Source organism: Emys orbicularis, chromosome 20 (genome assembly GCF_028017835.1).
Source record: "Emys orbicularis isolate rEmyOrb1 chromosome 20, rEmyOrb1.hap1, whole genome shotgun sequence".
Classification (NCBI taxonomy): domain Eukaryota; kingdom Metazoa; phylum Chordata; order Testudines; family Emydidae; genus Emys; species Emys orbicularis.
Genome location: NC_088702.1, coordinates 4,384,506 through 4,399,385, shown reverse-complemented (window position 1 = coordinate 4,399,385; position 14,880 = coordinate 4,384,506). Strand labels below are relative to the sequence as shown.

The window sequence follows — 14,880 nt, the reverse complement described above, 5'->3', positions numbered from 1 at the left end:
ATAGGGCCTTTACTTGTGTCTATTTGAGTAAAATAAATCACCCTCTTAACTGAAATCGTTTTATTGGTAACACTTTTAAGTGTAATCCAGGCCTGCACCTGCTCCTGCGTGGCAATACGTCCCATTTTCAGGCCCCTTTACATGAGCAGAGTAGTGTAAAAAGACCTTTCGTGTAAATGAGGATCAACCCAAAGTGCCTGAGCCACAAAATTCAGTTCCAGATTTCAAACACTGCAAAGATCCGAGCCCGGTCAGGTTAGCTCATATCGGCATTTCCTCTGGGTGCAACGTTCTTCTTTGAGATCGGCTCTAACTGGGTCATTTGAGTCCAGATTCTGAATGCCCCAAAGGCTAGGTTGGCACAGAATCAGGTCTTTCCTTGTTTTGTGAGGTGCCCTGCAATTTGGGGGCATTTGATAAATAACAGGTAAGACAATCACAAAGCCAGAGCAACGGAATTAGAGAGCTGCTAAGCATACTGGGACAGATTCTGATCTCACCTCAGTGTGACTCCAGAGTGACTCCACTTCCCTGCAGTTGTGTTGCTTCGGATTTACACCACTGTAAGTGAAATCAGAACCCGACCCCCTGATTTCAACCGAGCTGTAACTCAGCTTATGCCAAAGGTGAATTTGGCAGCTGGCCAATGAAAAATGTGTGCTTGTTTATTTTTTAAGTTAAAGAAGGTCATTGCCATACAAAGTATACATCATTTATTGGTGCAGACACAACCTACTTCTTTAATACAGTTCTGCCGTGTTGGTCTTGGCACGTTCCATTGTACATTGCCCCAAACCCCTTACATCTGTTTAAAACCATCTTGCAGAATTCCACCCACCCATTTTGCTCGGGGCAAGTAATATTTTTGTCTTTTAATAGGAGAGGAAATATTTTAATAGGAGAGTAAATATCATTAGGGTTCCCCCCTCCTTACCCCCCCCAATCATTATAATGGTGGGAGAATAGGTTATGTGTCTGAGCTGGCACAGGGCCAAAAACATTCCTGATGTAAATAGAGCCTTTGAAGTCAATGGCGTTCCACCCACTTGCACTGTCATAGGGTCATATTCTCTTCCAAAATAGAGGCACAATCCGAACCAGACCCTATGGGCTAGATCCTTATTACAAATGAGAGTAAGGCCCATAATTGAATCTTTCTGACTCCTGCTAATCTCAGTGGTCTCTTGTGGCTGTGAGTTCCATGGGTTAACGTGCGTTTCTATTAGTTTATAAAACTCTATTCAGTTCTATCGGAGGGTTCCAAAGACCCATTGTCTATTAAATACTACCAGCCTGATTCTCATTTATACCACTTCGGCAGCGTAAAGGGCCCTTAAAATGGGAATTCATTACATATACACCCACTTGAAAGAAGAACCCAGGCCTCTGGGATTTGCCCATGATCACATAATGAGTCTGTGGAGAAGCCGAGCTTTGAGCTCATAAGGATGAAGCCAGAACAGCTACAATTATATCATAATAGTCCCAGCGGTGTCACCACAGCTCCATCCCACTAAAGCAATGTGGAGGAGTCCCGGGGTAAATGAGGATCCGGCCTTGTAGGCTTTTTCTTTGTAACTGGGAAGCAGAGCTGGTTGAATTTTTGGTGATTTTTTTGAAATAGAAATAGACATTTTAACGCTTCCCCCCCGCCCAGTTTTTTAATGTTTTGAAGATTGTTTTTGAAATTATTCATTTTCTTCAAATATTTTAAATTTGGGATTCCTTTTTTGACCCCTTTACATTTTGTGGATGTTTTCACTCAGTTGGTTTTTGAAATATTGATATGTTCCCCAAATTTCAAGTAAATTTCCCCCATGTTTCAGCCACATTGCCTCCCCCCCACCCCATTTCCAAACCAGCTCTACTGGGAAACTAGCGACGACGTTTTAAACAAGCTCCCGCCATCTCCATCCATCACACACCTGCATCCAACACCCCTCCAGCTCTCCCTTCTCCAACGTACCCCTCCTGCTCCAGATCTCAACCTGTCCTGGTTGTGTTTTCAGACATTAAGAAAGAAAGGTTTTAACGGTTGCGACAGCCCGGAACCGGACGGAGACGACTCCATTGACCAGAGCCCCCTGATGGAGGATAAATACCGCAAAGCCAGCGAGGATCTGGATATCCTCTTCAAACGATACGGTGTAAGTACTGCGCCCCTCTGGCCAGAAATCCTTCATTATGTTTTTCTTTTTTTCTTTTGTTCGATTTCTTCCCAATCCTACCCCCGTCCCCGCCACCTCCCCCCGCCCTCTCAACGTAACAGGCGCTGAACAAGAAGCACAGGGGATGCGAGAGCCCGGAAGGGGACGAGGTGTTTGCGCTGACCCCGCAGACGGAGGAGAAATATAAAAAGATTGATGAGGAGTTTGATAAAATGATGCAGAGTTACAGGCTCGCAGTGAGTAGCCGGTGGCCTGCACAGCCTGCCCTGGACCCCTAGCAACGTAGAATGCCGAGCGGCGGGGGTGACGACTTTGCATGGCTTTGCTTACGGAGCCTTGCTCTGCCTTGTTCGTTTGCTCCCATCGGGCGTAGCAAACCCAGGGCTAGGGAACGTCTGGGAGGCAGCATGGTCTAATGGTTAGAAACAGGCCTTGGTGATGCCGAGGCCCCTTTCGGTCGCTCTGCCAGCATAAAGAGGTGTTAAAGTGGGTGGAAATGCCTCCCTCCAGCTGGTATGGAGGTGGCGGAACATCCCTGTGCCCATCCTAATCTCCTCTTCTGGCCTAGAACACAACCTATTATGGTTGTTCCCTCCTATACAAGGCCTGAGTCTCAGTTGCACCATTCTGGCCTTAAAATGGGTATAAATGACCCACCTTAAGGCCCCTTTACGCTGTCAGAATGGCGTGAAGAATTCTCAGGCCTGGTCTGCACTTAAAAGTTTTAGGGGTATGACTCTTTTTGCTTGGGGGAGGGGGATCACCGTTTACTGACATCATTATATCAGTCCCGCCCCTAGTGCGGCTGCAGTTAGAAAAGTGCCTTTCGCCAGCATAGCTTATTCCCCTCCCCATGCAAGAATAAGACACAAGCACTGTAGCTGCCGCTGCACTAGGGGGGTTGCGCTGCTTACTGATCAATGCCGCAGAGACGCCCTTCACGTAAATGAGACTCCGGCCCGAGGGCCCAAATCCTCAGCTAGATTTAGGTGCCTGATTCCCATCGGCAGGGCCGGCTCCAGCATTTCTGCCGCCCCAAGCAAAAAAAAAAGCCGCGATCGGCGGCAGCAGTTCGGCAGCAGGTCCTTCGCTCCTAGAGGGAGTGAGGGACCTGCCGCCCCCGAATTGCCGCAGGTGCCGCCCCTCTCCCTTGGCCGCCCCAAGCACCTGCTTGTTAAGCTGGTGCCTGGAGCCGGCCCTGCCCATCAGTTTTGAAGGGAGTTAGGCGCCTAAACACATTGGGCTTCGCTGTCTAACTTTGAGCCCCCACATTGGAAATGTTAAGACCGAGGACCTTAAAAATCGGTCCCATTGCTATTAATACTGAGTCAAACCCTGAGGTTCTTTTTACTCCAGCGAACTCCTCTGAACTTCAGTGGGAGTTTTGCTTGAGTTCAGAACCTCGGTATATGAGCCACGGCGGGGAAAGGGAGGGTCAGGTGATGACAGTTGCACCCGCTTTGGGATCAGATCCAGTTTGGGGCCACTCTGCTTTCAATCCAGGCGAATCCATAAGGCTCCCGGCGCAGCTAGTGGATGTGGCAGAAATCCAGGGTGGTTTTAGCCTGAGACGACGGCCCTGGGGTGGCATCAGGACAGCGATGAAAGGGATTTGTGTCGAGGGAGGGAAGAGGGGCATTGCAAATTAGTTGTTAGTTCAAGGGAGCAAAGACTTTTGAGGCAGGCAAGCCATCTTCAGGGAGATTAGCCTTCCAACTCGGGCAGCCGTAATTAACTAACGTTGCAGGAGTAGAAAGGGAGGCAGCTTTCCAAGCGCTGGATGCAGGATAAAAAAAATACCCCAACTCCTTCCTGCTGTTGCTTACCACAGGAGCTCATTTTTTCTTTTCTTGAGACTTCACTCTTGCAAAAGCCAGAGGTGGGTTTTTTTTTGGCTGACTCTGCCAGTAAGAGATTGTGGGCCGGATGCTCATTTTCCCCGTGCCACCCCTCTGGCAGCATAAAGGGCCCTTTACGTGAGTCTCATTCGCTTTACACCTCCAAAGTGGGGTAAAACGGGTTTTAGGGCTTATCTACTTAAGGAGTTGTTCCTAAATAACTCCCATGTGTTGACACACTTGTGTTCTGGAATAAGAGTGCCTGCTTTCTGTTTAGCTTAGCTCCCTCGGAAAGTGGGTTAAACTAACCACAGAATACAGCCCTCTTATTCCGGATTCAGAACGTCTACACATGGAGTTATTCAGTTACAGCTGTGGCACTTTAAAGTCACACCCTCCATGAATCTGCATTCACTTTCCATTGTAGACACGCCCTTAGTGTAAAACGCTGCCAGATGAGTGTGTAGCATTCAGCACTCGCTTTGCCCTGGGGCAGATAGTTACACAAGGGCAGGCGAATGGGAAAACAGGGCGCTATCAACCTATGAATTTATTATTTGCATTATAGTAGCGACTACAGGCTGCAGCCTGGGACCAGGGCCCCATTATGGTAGGCGCTGTGAACACTTATAAAAGAAGGAAAGTCCCTGCTTCCAAAATCTTGCAGTGCGTAGCATCCCAGAAGCAGGTTGATTAGTAGCCAAAGCATAGCATCTGCCTCCTTGACTACACCTCTCTTGCAACAGGATTGAATAGTGGATTGTTGGAGCAGATGCTTTTCTTTTTAACCAGCTTTTTGTGTGATAATGAGAACTAACACAACTCATCTGCCGGGGAAGCTAATGACACCCTGGTCCAGAGAAACTGGCCTTAACAGGGTTCTGCATTCTGAGTGCATTTGAAACTGGCTTTCAAGAAAAAAAAAAAAAGTCATTGGCGTTTGGCTGATTAATGAACCTCCCCGATCCCCCACCGGATTTTGGATTGTTGTGTTCATTTCAAACCTTTGCCTGCCATAACACTGCATCTCCCAGTGTTCTGCAATCAGCTGCTGGCCTCTGGGAGAATGGGAGCTGCTGGTTGAGGGATCATTTGCGTGTGCACAACTCTCTCCCCGCCTGGGCAAGAGCATGGGGAAGATTGGTCGGTTAGTGGTTCAGAGGTGCAATGTGATAGTTAAGAGCTAAGGGCCGAATCCTGTCCTCCAATCCATTCATGTAACTCTCACTTACGTCAGCGGGCTTCACACGTGCATCTGGGGTAGAACTATGCCCTAAGTTAGTTAGTTTCTTTCTTTCTGTCTGTCTTTCTTGTTATTTATTATGCAATATTGCATTGCAGATGTGCACAGCCAAACATTTGAAGGCCTGATTCTCACTGACAGTAGGGGCGTGTCTACACTAGCAATGCCACTGTAGCTGCATCGATGTCGTGTAGACACTTCCTACAGAACAACAGAAGGATTTCTTCTGTTGCTGTACTATAGCCATCTCTCTGAGGCCTGGCATACTCGGCAGGGTTAGGTCGACGTAAGCTGCCCTGCGTCAACCTAGCTGTGCAAGTGTCTTCATGTACATTTCGCTCCCGCCCACGTAAACGCCTCTCTACGCCGATTTCGTACCACCAGCTCCCCGAACGGCGTCGCGTCACGGTCGATGTAATTAGGACGACGCCGTGTCAGTGCAGACGCTCCGTTGCTTTTGTGGACTATTACTGGCTTTCAGCAGCCATCCCACAATGCCTCACCCCGACAATGCCATCGACACAAGCGCTTTGGTGAGGACGTGCGCCGCCGACGCAAGGAGCCAAGCGTGCGCACGCACAAGCGATTTAATAACTGTGGGGGCCGTATGCCGACGGAAGTTAGGTCGACGTAGTTTTGTAGTGGAGTCGTGGTCTAAGAGGCAGTAGCGAGGTCGACAGAAGAGTTCTTTCATCAAGTTAGGCTATGTCTCAACTAGCACTTACATCGGCAAAACTTTTGTCTCTCGGGGATGTGAAAAAAACACCCCCCCTGAGCGACATCAGTTTTGCCGGCGTGAACTCTCTTGCGTACAGCGCTACGTCGGCGGGAGATGCTCTCCCGCAGACGTAGCTGCTGCCGCTCGTTGACTTGGTTTCATCATGTCCACGGGAGAGCTGCCTCCCGGTGGCATCACGCGGCTACACAAGTGCTCTGTATCAGGACAGCTGTAAGCTTGTAAGTGTAGACCTGGCCCTAGCTGCGTCTACACTGTGGCTTAGGTCGGCTTAATTCCGGCTGTACATTTTTCACAGCCTGGAGCAATGTCGTCAAGCCGGCCTAACTTTGTAGCGTAGACCAGCCTTGAGTATCCTCTATGCCGCATTGGCTGTCTGGGTGGGGGGCGAGGGAGAGCCCTTAAAGGGGCCCTAAAGCTACGCCAGAGTCATGTGAAGGGGCCTTAGTGTCAAGGAGCATCTGGCTCATAAAGTCTCTTGCCCTGCAGAGCTTACGGTCCTAAGGCTCAAGTCAAAGTGACTTACGGCAGCAGAAGCCACAAGCAGGGAGTGGTCCTTTGCACCTGCTTGCTGCCTGAAACGGCTGGATGCCCTGGAGATCTGTGAAGGGGCTGGGGGATGATAGGTAGGGAGGCGGCTTTCCCAGCCAGGAGCCCCTGGGAGGACAGAGGCGCGGCTCTGCCATCCTCTCTCACGCTCGTTCTTCCTCTCCTGCAATAATACAAGGCTGCATTTGCCCAGCAACGCTTTTGTAATGACATCTCGGCGACACCAAAAGGCCGGGAAGCTTCCTGGCTTCGCAAGGCCAATGAAATTAAAAGAGGGTTTTAGCAAAGCCCTGGGAAAGCCGCTGAGCAGGTGCCTGCTCTCGCTAATGAAGAGCGAATCAGGGACATAAGAAAGAGTGATCGGATCATCTGGGCAAAGTCTGGCTTTAACAGGAACCGAGCAAGGTGGATCTGTCCCTCGAGCCAGGGGCCAAGGATCATGAATTAGAGGCGTTTCCACTGCTTGAGGGTCAGAGCCCCAGGTCTTTCCATTGACTGGCACCCCAGCAGCTCCATGAATCGATAGGAGCCATCTACAGGCTTCTTTGGAGCAAAGCTGCACCTTGGAAATGGTCCGATCTGTCACTTTCTATTACAGTAGCCACCTAGAGGCTCCGGTTGAGGTCAGCTGTGTGGAGCAGGGACCGTCTTTTTGTTCTGTGTTTGTACAGCACCTAGCGCCATGGGAGCCGGGTCCGGGACTCCGAGGCACTAGCTCTGTACAGAACATGAATAATAATCGGGGCCCTTTGTGCTGCATGCAGGACCCCATTGTACAAAAGATGGTCACTGCCTTGTAGAGTTTACGACCTGATTAGACAAAGGAAGTATTATTATCCCCATTGAAGGGGTGGGGAGTTGAGACACAGAGGGATTAAGTGACTTGCCTAAGGTCTTTCATAGGGTCTGTGGCAGAGGTGGGAATGCCCCAGAGTCCGAGGGTAGGTTAGTACTGTAACCCCAAGACCATGCTCCCCCGAGAATGAGCACAGGCACTATCAAACTTCATACTAATATGGAGGGAAGAGCAAGCTCTTCAGGGCTGGGTCTGTGTGTCCGTCCAGAGCCTCGCACAATCCCGATTGGAGCCTCTGGGTGATACAGGATTACAGATAGTAGCTGCGAGTAGGGCCCTGGGATCTTACACTTCTGTGCAGAATTTACAGGATCTTTTCACTGAGAGAGACTCAGCCGGATCCGCAGCGTAGCTCCACTGACTTCAGAAGAGCCCTGGCCACTCACACCAGCGGAGGACCTGGTCTATTAAAACTCCACGAGGCTCCGTTTATCTCCCTCGGAGGTTGAAGGGCAGCTGCTGGCCCTTGTCTCCTGTGGGTTCAGAGTGTCTCATGCTAAGACACTGCACTGTTCCCCTCTCTGGCATTCCAAGGGAGCCGCTTTGAGACATTTCCAACTCTCTGTGAGCTGTTTTAAAACCACTTTGCTGAGCTCTGGAGGTAAATAAATGCAGGTGTTTAGTCAACACCCCTCTTCCCCCGAGGCAGCCGATTGCAATGCTTTTTAGCTTCGATGTGCCCAGATGGACATCCGTTTGCCCTTCTTTCTCCGTCTTCCTAGAGGGGATCCATGCCCCTTTGTGCCTGGGGCCAGATTCCCCACTGCCCGCCACCATTTTCACCCGTGTAAAGTGGCTGCAGAACGCTAGCAAATGAGAATGGTGCTAGCTTTCACCCACTTTGCACTGTTATAAACGACCGCACAGATTGCAGGGCAATAATGAACTGGGTGCAAATTTGGACCAGATCCGTAGCTGGTGTAAATCAGTGTCGCTGCATTCCGGGCCGAGGACCTGGCCCGTTGGTCGCGCCATGAACCAAACAGAAACCTGCTCCTTGGCGGAGCGAAGTGCCTTTGGGTGACTCCCTCGGCGCCAGTCCCCGCTTTCATCTGCCTCTCTGTTCAGTCTGCAGTGCCCGCTCCGAACTTCGCCATGCCAGTGACGGTTCCGGTGACCAATCAAAACACGTTACAGTTCAGCAACCCCGGGGGCTCCTTGGTGACCCAGTCGCTGGTGACCTCTTCGTTGACGGATCCAAGACTCCTCTCACCACAGCAGCCGGCCCTGCAGAGAAACACCGTGTCGCCGGGTTTGCCGCAGAGGCCAGCTAGCGCGGGTGAGTGTTTGGCCTAGTGCGAGAATAGCCAAGAGAGGGCACCAGTGTCTTCATTTCTCCCACCCCTCACTTCTTCTTTCTGTTGTCTGTACAGCACCTAGCACGGTAGGGTCTGGTCCGTGTCTCAGGCTCGTAAGTGTTACTGCCGTACAAGCAATAAATAATAATAATACTTGAAACGGTCCTGGATGCTCAGCAAAGATCCCATGCGATGCAAATGGCAGACGCAATTCCTGTATCACCCCTAGAGCTGGGCAAAGAACAGAGTTTTCAGTTGGCTGACAATTCCGAAAAATGGGGGGGGGGGGGGAAATCGATTCGGGTCGAACCATTTGTTTTGAGAGGAGAGCATTCCTTCCCCATCGGTTCAGAGGTTCCTCTGAGGCAGCTGCCGTCAGCCTTCCCGTCTGTGCGTTGCAGAAATCCAGTTTCGTAGGCGCTGCGTGCTTGCATGGTAGGAAGTGCGTTTTCCGACGCACGTCAGAGGAGAACAGCGAGCCCCACTGTCTTTTCTAAATCAAAAGCGGTGCTAATGGAGCGGAGCGTGTGGTCGCCTTGTGTGAGGTCAAGGCTATTGCCCGCAGCTCCAAGGCATCTCTGAAACGGGGATGCCGAATCCTGTGTACTGTGTGTGTCTCTGTCCTGGAACATCAGGAATCTGAGGTCAGTTACGCGAAGGCTGGCGTTAAAGTGAGTGGAACTGTAATGTACACCCCCTGGAAAGCCCCTTTACGTTGCCAGCGCTGGGTAAAGGGGCCTTCATGTAAATGAAAATCTGGCCCTAATTATCTACCACTGGGAATTCCTGGGTCAAAAAATCCTGGTGCAGATACTCATCTGAGGATATGAGCTCCTGAGTTCTATTCTTAGCTCTGAGAGGGGATTGTGGTATAGTGGTTAGAGCAGGGGACTGGGAATCAGGACTCCTGGGTTCTCTTTCCCCTTCCGTGAAGGAAGTGTGGTCTAGTGATTAGAGCAGGGGACTGAGAATTAGTATGCCAGGGTTGTGCGTGGGCTAGTGGTTAGACCAGTGACATGGAAATCTGGACGCCTGGGTTCCTTTCCCAGCTGTCTAGGCGGTTATAGTGAGGCAGAGGGATTGTGGATTGCTGGAAGAAATAAGAGTCTCGAGATGTGGTCGAACAATTCAAACTAGCAAATAAATTCGCAAAACTCAAAGTCTGTTTGCAAAGGGGATAAAGGGCTTGATTCCCTGGGAATAGCAAACGTTCCCTGGGAACAGTTTCTCCGGCCACCTTGGGAATGGTTTCCATTCGGTGCAAATGTTACAGGATTGATCCTCTTTCCAATCCCGGAGCTGGGGGCGGGTTCCCTTCTGCAGAGTGTGTCCCCCCAGGAAGGCTCGGAACAGCAGAGCCACACTGTTTTCCAAGCCTAGTCTTTTTGGAATGAGCGTCTGTGCTGCGTGCCGCATCCCCAAAGGGAATGTATCTGTGTAGATATTGTTTCCACGCCTGGAAGTGCTGTACATTTTACCCTGGATTTTCTCGATGGGAATGTAACACTGTTGATTTCCCCCCGTCCCCCACGTGCAAATAGTCAACTGCTGCTCAGTGCGCCGAGTTCTGAACTAACTTTGTCACCGTGTCTCTCGTTGCTTTCCAGGGGCGATGCTCGGGGGAGACTTGAACAACACCAACGGAGCTTGCCCAAGCCCAGTCGGTGAGTGAGAATGTGGCCCTCCCCGTTTTTGGATGCAGGCTTGCCTAGAGCACTGGACTGGGACTCAGAAAACCTGGGTTCCGTTGCCAGCGCTGCCACTGGCCTGCTGGGTGACTGCAGGCATGTCACTGCCCCGCTTTGTGCCTCAGTTTCCCCACCTGTAAAATGGGGATACTGATACTGCTCTCCTTTGTAAAGTGCCGTGAGCTCTATTGATGAAAAGAGCTAGGTGTTATTACTGGCAGTAAAGATCCCCTCAGACAGCTAAAGTCAGGCCTGATGTGCAGTTTCAAACACTACCAAGTCTTTTAGATGTGGATTTTCAGGTCAGTAAATTTGGTGTGGCAGGAGGGGCCTGTGGTTAAACTGCTAGACTGGGCTGCGGGAGGTCTGGGTTTGGTTCCTGCCTCTGCCGTAGGGGATAATTTTCTCTCGCCCGCCTCTGCCCCTTTTTATAGTTGTGTCTCAGGGGAGACATAAACCCAATAGAATTAAAATCTGAGTTAAACTTTGCTTAGTCTGGTGGAGGAGAATGGTAGCCGTGTGGCCAAAGCAATTGGCCGAGACTTAGGAGAGCTACGTTCAATTCCTAGCTGTGTCACGGACTCTGTCTATGACCTTGGGCAAGACATTTAGGGTCTGCTTCTCACTTATGCTAAGGTCCCTATATACCACTCCGGCATCATAAAGGCACCGTAAATGTTGGCGCAACATCCACTGCCAGAGTGGGATAAAGGGGCTTAGTGTCAATGCGAACTGGGTCCTCTGTGTCAGTTCCTCATCTGTAAAATGGGGCTAATAATACTTTACTGGTCCCACGTCGTGTCTATTTCAATGGTAAGCTCTGCAGGGCAGGGACGGTCTCATATTAGGTGCATGTCCGGCCCCTAGCGCAGCGCAGCCCTGATCTCAGTTGGATTTCCAGGTGCTCCCATGCTGTTACTTCTAATAATAATGAGCAAAATTAGGCAAAAAGGGCCCTAAATCCGAACGATGTGGCTGGGTTTAATGAGAGTGGGTCACGCGCATCTTTGGCACAGCATAGAGGGGGTTTAATCAAGAGTGAGTTTGGCCCTGGATGCTTTGATGTAAAGGAGATCGGCATTACGCTCCCAAGTGGGATTCAGGATGCCGGCTCACGACTGAAAACCCTGGGCTCTGGATCCTACAGCCACATGGACCCTTTAGAACAGGGCCAAACTCGAACCCCGCATCCACGGTGCTGATTCTGTGCTGCCCATCCCAGGCTGCCTACGGGCTGCCAGGTAGTCCAGAATCCCTATCGCACCATGCGCTGGGGCCAGGTCCCAGCAGGCCCCGTACTCAGGGCTGGCTGTGGGAGCGGGGCAACCTGAGGCAGCTTATGGCAGACAGCCCCTCCCTTGCCCCTCTGCGGTGCCTTTAGGCCTCTGGTATATTGCCAGAGTGGGGAGCAGGGACCAGAGCCTGTCCCCGGGTCTTTAGAGCCTTCGAAATCTGGCTCTGAATTTTGCTGCTCGAGCTCATCTGCAAAGTCAGGGCTGCTGGGAAAGAGGCAGTAAGGACTGGCCCGTACCTCCAGGCAGAGACACGCTCTGTCACTTTCTATCACCCCCCGCCCCCCCCCCAACTCACCCACCTCCCCTCGGCCCCCACGTCAGCTGTTGTGAGCGGCTGTTCCAGCTTCTAGCTTGGCAGGTCCCATGAATGTCAGAATTGACGTCACTGAAGCATTCCTCTCATTCCTCCAGCCACTCCAGGAAATGGAAGCGGGGCCGCAGGGAGCCCTGCGATTCTCTCAGCGCCTGTTGTTTTCAACCCAGGCCTCGTTCCCAAGATCCCATCTAGCCCCTGTCCCCACCAAGCCCCAGACAAACGTCAGATGGCAGCATTCGGGGGCAGAGAAGTGGGGAAGGGGGGCGCGCCCCTCGTATTCACTAGGTAGATGAGGCTCTACGGAGCTTCCAGAATCTTGGGGCCAGCCGTCGACTTCGGGTTCCACCTGAGGCAGTCGCTCCCCTCCTCTGTCCCCGTCCCCCTCACTAGCGCCTTTCTTCCGTTCTCGCTCCCCTCCTCCGTCCCTGTCCCCCTCACTAACGAGGGAGCTGAGCCTGGCAGGCACTCAGTCAGCGCTGTGCGATCACCTGCGACCCCGGGCGCATTCCTCCCTCTGACCGCAGGCCTGGCTCCATCCCCTGCGCCCAGCCCCAGGCGGAGAGAGGGGATTAGGGGTCCTGGCCAGAGCGCGTTGCACTGCGGGTTTTCTCCGATCCCCAGGATTCGCATGGGGGCAGATCGGGACCATGCCTAGAGCGCACTGTGCCGTGGCTATTCTGTGCTCGCCAGGATCCACAGGGAGCAGAGCGTAGCAGTCATGAGGCTGCTCTAACTTGCCCGGGGGGCTGGGCTGGCTGCAAACAATCTCAGGATACAGGTGCAAACACATCTTAAGGTGTCCCCACTCCCAAGTACAGGAATAGAGTAACTGAGAATCAGGCCCCATGTTTTCAGCCCTCCCTTGCTTATGCTGAGTCCTGCTCTGCGGAACAATGCAGGGCTATAGGATGAGGGTCTTCAGGAGAGCAGCTAATACACTGCAGGCCCTCTGAAACCAGCGCTGCTGCCGCTTAGCTCCCTCCCCCTATATCCCCCCCTTTTCCCTTAGATGGGGGATCAGAAATGCGGGACAGTCTCTGGGTCAAGGCACCAGACGTTTGTGGCCAATGGAGTGTGTGATCCGGAGGCGATCGATGTCGCTGGGAATCCAACCCGGGATTTTGAGGGGAACTGGGCCTGAGCAGAAGGCTCTAAGATCCTGCTTTTCTGCTGACTTGTTTTCCTCTGCCCCCCTGCGGTCAGCGGAGGGGACAGAGCGGAACAGCTGACATGTGGCACGTTGGGTTCTCAAAGCAGCATGCTTCCTGTGTGGCTTGAACGCACCACATAAGGGTTCTGGGCCAGATGCTGGCAGATGGCCAGCAAACAGTAGCAGGCACCTGGCCAGCCGTGTTGCTGACTGTGGGGGTGGGATGCAGAGGAATCCAGATGGGTGAGGTTTTTCTTCAGCCGAACTTCAACCTGCAACCCACATCTTCCTCCTGTCCCTCCACTGCCCCTCCCAACCCCCTGAAAGACACAGCTCTGTGGATACAGGGGACTGCATGATTATTGCTATTCTGCACTGGCTCAGAATTTCATGGTGATATCAGGGTTACAACTCAGATCTCCCTGCTCCTAAAGTGCAAGCCCATGCTGCTTGAATTCAAGGAGAATCCCTGACAGCAATATAGGGCTTATGACACATGGCGAGATGTTCCGATTCCATCCCGCAGAGGGAAGTGTTACGCATACACATCAGCTAGCCCATTGCAATGTACACCCCCAGATCTGCCCAGCCAGTAAGGCAAAATGGTTGCCATGGGAACCATTTGTGTGTCTTATGTTAAGGAAGCCTTATGGCTGGAAAACATAAGTGTTTTGAACATCATTTGGCCTTGCCCCACTCTGCTTGCACACGGTCTTGCACAAAACCCTATAGCGAGCGGCTGTGAAAAGAAATCTGCGGAAAGCGCTGAAGGTCGCACAGGAAATTTTATGCACCTCCGTCATCAATTAATATAAAAGCCGGTGGCCTTGCAAACGAGATACGGTCTATGCAGAACACGGTGCGCCCCTGGAACAGGCTAATGTACTGATTTACCAACGTGCTGGGGAGCTGCATTTGACGCAGGGGTATACACACACCCCTCCGAGCCCCTTTACAGGGCATAAGCCAGCCTCTAACTATTTGGGGTCAGGAGCAAAGCTTCCTCAAGGGCAAGCTATCCCATCGCTACCAGGGTTCTTGCAGCTTTCTTGGAAGCAGCGGGTACTGGCTCCAGCAGTTGGTACTGGTTAGAGGCAGCAAACTAGGCCGGATAGACCACGGGTCTGGCAATCCCTATGTTCCTTCAATACAAAGCAGCCCAAAACCGAGCAGATTCGACTCCCCCTTAGAAGACCCTGTCTCCAAGGAAAGGGGAACAGCCAGAGTTCCTTTATGTTCCAGTGATCTTCCGCTTCGGGCCAAATTCTGGAGGCCGTTGGCAGCCAATGCAAATTAGAGCAGCCTTGAGGCTTCTCTAACTTACGTGGGGGGTTCCAAGCTAGCACAGAGCAGTCGGATGAGAACAAAGATGGCTTTAAGATAGCTTTGCCATCTCCCTCCTGCTCAGCTGGGTCAAACGCTCCTTAGCTGTAGCTGAGGATCGGGCCCAGTAATCTGACAACACATCTCCTTGTTGGCCCGCACGTTCTCACTGGGCCTGATCCCCCTCTCCCCAGCTGTAGTCAGTGGGAGCATTTCCATCAGCTACGGCGAAGCCAGACATTTATGATGGTGTGGTAACTCCTTTGACTTCAGTGCCGTTCCAGATGTGTAGCTATGCAGAACACTGCACTTGTGCACCAGGCCAATGTAAACACCCACACCCACCTCCCTCCAGTGTCAGGGTATTACCATTTGGGGTCAGCAATCTGGCAGGGTAATTAATGGGTATAAATTACAGCA

General features: G+C 51.8%; 1 protein-coding gene across 1 annotated transcript in view; it reads left to right on the top strand.

Moving 5' to 3' along the window:
• MEF2D (myocyte enhancer factor 2D) overlaps window positions 1-14,880 on the top strand; it is a 167,217-nt gene that overhangs the window by 133,622 nt on the left and 18,715 nt on the right. The window contains exons 5-7 of the mRNA XM_065419815.1: window positions 2,010-2,147; window positions 8,459-8,669; window positions 10,296-10,352. Of these exons, the coding sequence (XP_065275887.1) occupies window positions 2,010-2,147; window positions 8,459-8,669; window positions 10,296-10,352 (406 nt within the window). The remainder of the gene's footprint in view (window positions 1-2,009; window positions 2,148-8,458; window positions 8,670-10,295; window positions 10,353-14,880) is intronic.